The 6,759-nt window shown below is 36.2% G+C and overlaps 1 protein-coding gene across 3 annotated transcripts; it reads right to left on the bottom strand.

Moving 5' to 3' along the window:
- Window positions 1,084–3,499, bottom strand: LOC18601674 (transcription factor TCP13). Of its 3 annotated transcripts, none has more exons than XM_007032712.2 (2): window positions 3,319–3,499; window positions 1,084–2,757 (listed from the first exon to the last, which is right to left on the bottom strand). In XM_007032712.2, the coding sequence occupies exon 2, from the start codon at window positions 2,615–2,617 to the stop codon at window positions 1,517–1,519; it is 1,101 nt and encodes a 366-aa protein (XP_007032774.2). In that variant the 5' UTR covers window positions 2,618–2,757; window positions 3,319–3,499; the 3' UTR covers window positions 1,084–1,516. The 3 variants fall into 3 exon arrangements, with proteins under 3 accessions (XP_007032774.2, XP_007032773.2, XP_017975605.1); XM_007032711.2 differs by having other exon boundaries at window positions 1,084–2,754; window positions 3,319–3,498; XM_018120116.1 differs by lacking the exon at window positions 3,319–3,499 and adding an exon at window positions 2,949–3,219.

Below are 6,759 nucleotides of genomic sequence, written 5' to 3'. Positions count from 1 at the left end.
TGCCAAACAGGCTGGTCATAATTAAGTTCGGCTATAACATGCATTAATTGGAAAAAAAGAACCTGTAAAGTAATTTTTCTTAAGTACCAATATATGTACCCATATCTGCTTGAAACCATACCATGTTATTAATTACATTAATAGCAAAAGCATTAATCTATATAGCTAAAGGTTTCTCCAGGTAAAGCCTGGTGCAGCTATCCCTAGGATTAAACCTGTTCACAGTACAAAACCCTAGAAAGCTAGCTATAAGCAGCATAGTGGCAAGCCCAAGCTGATCTACAATCCAACAGTTTTGTGTTGTGTAAAGCAATCAAACAGTTTGCTTTGGCTTTAATTAGCTGCGGGGCAGCTGGTTATGGTAGACAGACAGATGAAAGCTTAGGCTGGGGGGCTATTATCCATATCAGGCTTGTGGGGCTTTTTTCTCTTCCAAGAATGAAGGACCAGGCAATGAACTTCTGAGAAGAATACATTTAACTTTTCTTCTTCTCTCCCTGCAATGCATTCTCTCATATCCGTGTTAAGGACCACAAACTATCTTTTCATTTCATGAAACTTTCAATGTGGGTCCTTTTCTAACCTATATTTTCAACCTGCTATTTCTTTCATCATGACGTTATCCTGTTGGATCTTGTGCAAAGTTGCTACTGCCTCAAATCTTTCATCTGCTTGCTTGCTAATATATAGTATATGCCTCTTTCTTTTTTTTCTTTTGTTTTTGCTTTGCAGCGGCTTTTAACCGTCTAATCTCTCCTGGTTCTATGCAAATGGTAGTTAGTTTGTCCTGCATCTATATTTTTCAAGGAGAAACTGTAGGGGGAGGTGGTAGAGAGGGCAGTTGGCTATATGCATCATCTAAGAAGAAAATGAGGAAGAATGATCTAAGAAGTTTAATTACCACAAAGGATTAGTGTTCCTTTATAAGTAAAAATGACGCGGAATGATGATTATATGGCATATAACTTAACAAATTTGCCAATAATGAACTTAATCTGAGAATAACCACTATTTATTCTCTATCACTCTCTCAACACAGCTTGTGATGTTTGTGACATGTTGTAGTTGTAAAACATAGCCAAATTTCAGAACCAACGCATCATAATTTCATAGCATTTCATTGATATTGCTCTAGCAATATGGTGCACTACGGTCATTCAGCAGAAAACTTATGAACTATGAACACTTTCCAATGTTGTGTCACTAGTATCAAACTATTCGTAAAAACATATATCAATTATTTTAGCATGACATTCAAATCTGTGAAGATCTGGTTTTAATTCCAATCACCCAATTGGAACAAAATTATGAAATCAAACACAAAACCGTAATTGTTATACCCGTAAAATAACTTAATTGTCTGCTTCTCACTTCCAGGAAATAGAATGCCTTAGTTTATGTAAATAGATATTCAAACAGTACCTTTTTTTCCCTCTCCTCAGGCAAAATGGTTTGAGTCGTGCACGTTATTTCAAACGTTTTTCCAAAGGAAATTCCTCATCACATTGCTTCCATGTCATTTGGAAGGAAACTCCTGTTGCTTATCTGGCTGACTTCCACTGCTGTTGTGAGAATGGGGAAGCCTAGGAGTCATACTCAAATGGAAGGGTCTGGTCGATTGGCTTATTGAGTATGGCGGAGGGTTAAGAGAATTAGGCAAGAGGTTCTGTGCACCTGAGCTAAGCATTTGAAAATGATTAACTTGCTGTCTAGGATCAATCTCTAGAGAAGCTGTAGCATGTGGAGGGAATAAAGGCTGTGTTGCTCCTGGTGGACATACCAATATTTGAGAGCCAGATGATAGAGATAATGTGGATGGCAATGGCACAACATTGAAGTTATGGAGGTCTTCTGCGTGGGATCCAAATCCATGGCTTCCCAAATGTGCTAAAGGAAAATTTGAAGGTTCAAAATGATAGTAAGAACCATATGGCATTGCATTATTTAGCAATGCTGGCAAGGAAGAATGATTGGCTCTTTGTAAGAGACTATCAGATGAAACTTGTGCCCCATGATGACCTTCACTGCCTCCTTGTTTCTCTTCTTCATTTCTTTTGTTCCAATTGTCTTTCTCATTGGTTGTTTCCCTTTCAACTTCTTTGGATTTAGCCCTCCAAAAAGCATCAGAACTCCAAAAGCTTGATCTTGATAACCCTCCTGGATCTTCCCAATTAACACTACTACTGGTTTTAATCCCTTCTTTGTTGGATTGGGAAGCACCAGCTTCTTGAGAAGTACTTAGAACCATTTGATGGTTAAGGGAAAAGTTCCCTGGTGGTACTGGGAGTGGAGGGAGTTCATCAATTTCATGTTTAGCTGCATTAAGCAACCAATCAACAACCTTGCTAGGCTGATTGAGTCCAAGCCTATCTTGAAGATCATACAATTGAATAGCAGTAGGTACTGAAAGCCTCACCCTTCTGTCTCTCAATCCTCTTATGGTGCAAACTTTACTATGCCTGTCTTTACCCCCAAAGGCACGCGAAACACGTACAATTCGTGGATCCTTCAGTCTTAACCATGGCGAAGAACTAGATGGACCTTTATTGAACTTGGTATCATTTGTGTTGCCTTCTTGTCTAGTGGGAGAATCTGCTTCCTTTGAACTCGCAATCATCTTATGTCTCTCATTATTGAAGCCTAAGCAGCTGAAACCAGTTGAATTAATCCTTTCAGCTGCAGATCGCCTTGATCTTCCTTATATTCTCAGGCAGAATTTGCTGCAAAAAGCTTCGTGTAGTTCCTGACAACTATCTGCTTTAAAATTGCATGAAATGAAAGAACAACAAAGTCAGAAAATTGATCAATTACTGGAAAGTTAAAAACCTGCTGCTAAAATATATAATCTTCAGGCTAAAAGAAAACGGATCCCAATTATTCTTCCCGAAAATAAAGAAAATTTCTTAAAAGTGAAGAGAAAAAATTGTTGGAAAACTTATTGAACTAACCACATATGCACAAAGAGGAGAGAGATTTGAGAAGAAGAAGACTTAAAGTCAGTAGCTACTAATTCTGAAAGGTTAATATTTAGATCAGTACATATAAGTATAACCCTAAATTTCATATCCTTTTATCATATAGAAGATAAGTTAGCTCAAACTTGGTTGCTTCAGTGGAGAAGAAAAAGCAAGAAAATATGAGGATGTGAGGCAGATCTATAGGACTTAATTAGTACTCCTAGCTAGTACTAAGTTATAGAGATCTGGTCATATACAGAAGAAGAGGAAGAAGAAGAAGAAAGACCAGATTCTTTTGAATAGTAAAAGTTGAAAAAAGAAAAGAAATCATACAGAAAATTTGCAAATGAAGTGAACTTACAAAAATATCAAACATTTTATGCCGGTGAATGCAGCTTCAAAGTTCAAGCTTTGGTGCTGGACTCAACCAACCTGCATATATACTGAAAATTAAAAAACTTGCTTTTACTCGTAGGAGAATAAAACTTATTGATCAAAGTTGATCCATTTGAGAAAAGAAAGATGCCGGAATTGAACCGACCATAGTCCATGGAAGAATTGAAGAAAAAGCAATGGCAGTAGGGCTGCCACGTGGCACATTTCGCCATCTGTCAAATAAATATGCTAGTCCATATCTTATCATTTCCTCCCCTCACGCATATTAGGCAATCATTGCGTGACTGAGTCATTAGGGGCTTAATAATCTCCCCTCTGCTAAGAAGAAGAATATGGCAGGCATCAAGTTGCGGGTAAGGAGAAACACATGGTTTTGAGTAAGTTAATGACCTCTCATCCCTAATGTAACTCTATGGGGGACCATGCTGCACATTTTAAAAAGTGACGAGGCATGCTTTATCGACAACTACAAAAGGCCTTGTGACTGAATCCCTATCACATGGGTCGATGAATGCACGCCTAGCACTGAGGAAGATGTTCATGTGACCAAAAACTGGAAGCAGGCTAAAGTTTCTATACCTAATCTGTTAGATTTTATTGCTTTGTTCCCATCTCTTGCAATTCAGGGTAAAATGTGTCAATAGTACAGGCAAAGCTGCTGACTTTGTTAGGTTATTAAAAACACTTGGCCATGCTTCACAACAATAAAGTAGAGTCGCGTCGCTATCACATAGTTAATGAAGATACTAATAAGACTGCTATGCCCATATCTAAAGCTATAAACAACAAAACTTGCAGCGTACCACTCCAAACACAGAGATTATCCTGAAATCAAATAGGATATTGAAATAGGAGCTTCATTAATAGTCAATGTTATGAGAGAAGATTACAAGACAAAAAGAAATCTACCAAGATAAAGTTGTTTGATTTCTGCTTCGTAAAACTTGTGGTCTATACTCTTAATGGAATTGTCAATTTTGTGTGGTGTGATAGTAGCTTGAGACATTAAGAACTACCCTATAGGGGAGGGACCATTCTATATATATCTCCTTTAAAACATCCACGGAGTAGAAAGAGGACCACAACTTTTCCGTAGAAAGATATGCATGGAGGCAAGTTGAAGTGTTGAACCTAACTATTGAGGAAAAACCCTCAAGGAGAATTTCAACCTTTACTACTTCACACAAGGAATAGTGCCGTAGGCAAGTTTGTTTGCTCATCATCTTCGAAAAGAAAAACAAAAATTCAAAAACGAAGAAAATAAACTTACCCTTTCGCTTATTCAAACGATGAGGTCTTAGAACCATCTGGGTGGAGCAGGTGGATCCCAGTTTGAAGTCCTAAGCTTTTTCTCTATAGGTAGCCATCTTTGCTGAAGCAATAAGCAGTTGGCTAGTTTCCAACTGCAAAAGTTTCCCCTGTAGTGGGTGTGATATGATATGTGCATAATAATGCATCCAACAAGACAGTCCAAAATGGAAACCCAACGGCTAGAGAAGAATGAAGCAAAGCAACTTTTCAGTCTTTGAATGGTGATTTTAGAATTTGTTTCTGGCCCTTAGGAGGAAGAAAAGTAAGCAGCAAAACTAGGAAGAAAACAAGAAAACTTTTGAGTTTTTACTTACAATCTGGCCTTTAATTTACTTCTTGAAATATAGTGTTAGTAAACTAATAGACAAAAACTTGCCTGGCAAAGCTTACATGGCCATACGATTCCTGCCTCCTATCCAATGATTGAAAAGAAATCCGAAGACAAAAATGAGTTGGGATTCTTTTAGTTTCTACTACTAAAAAAGAATATACACCAACATGCAGGAAAATTTGACACTCCAATGCTATCCTCTCTGGTTTTTCTTTGACTAAGGGAAGCACATATGTATGTGAATCTTTTGATTGATTTTGAGACGAGGCTGCAGCACTCAACTGTCAGATTGATATCAGTAAATAAATGTAATATCAGTATATTACATACATATATAGATACATATACAAACAGATAAAGGAAAATGGAAAAGACAAAAACCAAAGAACCGTATTTTTCTCAAAAGTTTTAAGATAAGTACTTCTGAATTGTGGTAATATGAGTTATGACTTACCCTTTCCAGGCAACCAAAACAATCTGGGATAGCAATATTGGAAACAGTTTTGCCTTTCTGAATCAATTATCTTTTCTGCTAAACAGCAATTACACTTTCTTTTCTGTCTTTTTTTTTTAATTCTCTTTTGAAAGTGGACAAAGGTAAAATATGAAGAGGAGAAAGCTCTCAAGACCTCACATGCAACGTGTTTCTGAAGAAACAACAATAAGGAAAGAGTCATCATGAAAAATTAAAGTATTTATCAGAAGGGCTCTTCTGTTTTTTTAAGTAATTTTAACCAGTACTTTTAATTTTCCTTAACCCACAAATTAAGAGAGAGAGAGAGAGAGAGAGAGAAGACATTCACTGCTTGTTTGCAGGGAGAAAGAGATGGGAGATAAACTTTTAGGGTTCTGGTATTTCTTTCTCAACACAGTCTCTTTTTTTACTCTAAACAAGCAGTGGTGGGCATCTCAAGATGACACAGTGGAAAGTTTCACAAACTGATCTGGTTGACTGATACGTACAAAGCAAGGATACCATTATTGCCAAAATAAATGGTCCCCAAAATCCAGACACAAGTCCTTGTTCAGCCTACAATTAATTTATATAAATCCAACTTGTCCATTTAATCCCATGAGAATCTCCCATAATTAGATATATTACTATTTAATTGTCATAAATGTTACTTTATAATTCTTTGATCTTTTTAACAAAATAACTGCTAATGATTTAATGCATGTGTGTTATCATTTTCATGGTGACACAATGAAACTCTTTGTTAAAATATAAAAGCTTACATGCATAGAGATATATTACTGCTTGAAAGAAGGTAACATTGGAAAAGCAAAAGAATTTGCTCTTGATTCTTACAAAGAAATTTACTTTCAAAGCATTTTGTTCTCGTGTTCTTGGATGCCCTTTTTTACATAGAAAGGTGCCTGATAATTTAGCTACCATAGCAACATAGTGATTAAAATCTGCGTTAAGTCTTTCTGACAACAGTGTTTCTTTTATTTTAGTGATACTTTTATACATTTTGATTATACCTTCATACCTTACTTCCATCATAATACATTAACAACACTATTTATATTTTTACCACAAAATATATTAATTCTACTAAGTAAGGACAAGTTTAATGAAATTTCACATTTGGTATAGAGATGAGTGGTTTCTTTAATAATAAAAGTGTTGAACAAGCCAGATGAACTGAAAAAGAAAAAAAAAAAGTCAGCATTTGCAGGAAGGATTTCATTCCAAATCTAAAGAATTAATCACTTCAGTCTTTAGTCATATTGCATTATCAACATCTTCATTAATAGCAT

This window comes from Theobroma cacao, chromosome 4, assembly GCF_000208745.1.
Source record: "Theobroma cacao cultivar B97-61/B2 chromosome 4, Criollo_cocoa_genome_V2, whole genome shotgun sequence".
Taxonomy (NCBI): domain Eukaryota; kingdom Viridiplantae; phylum Streptophyta; class Magnoliopsida; order Malvales; family Malvaceae; genus Theobroma; species Theobroma cacao.
This window is presented reverse-complemented; position numbering and strand designations above follow the sequence as displayed.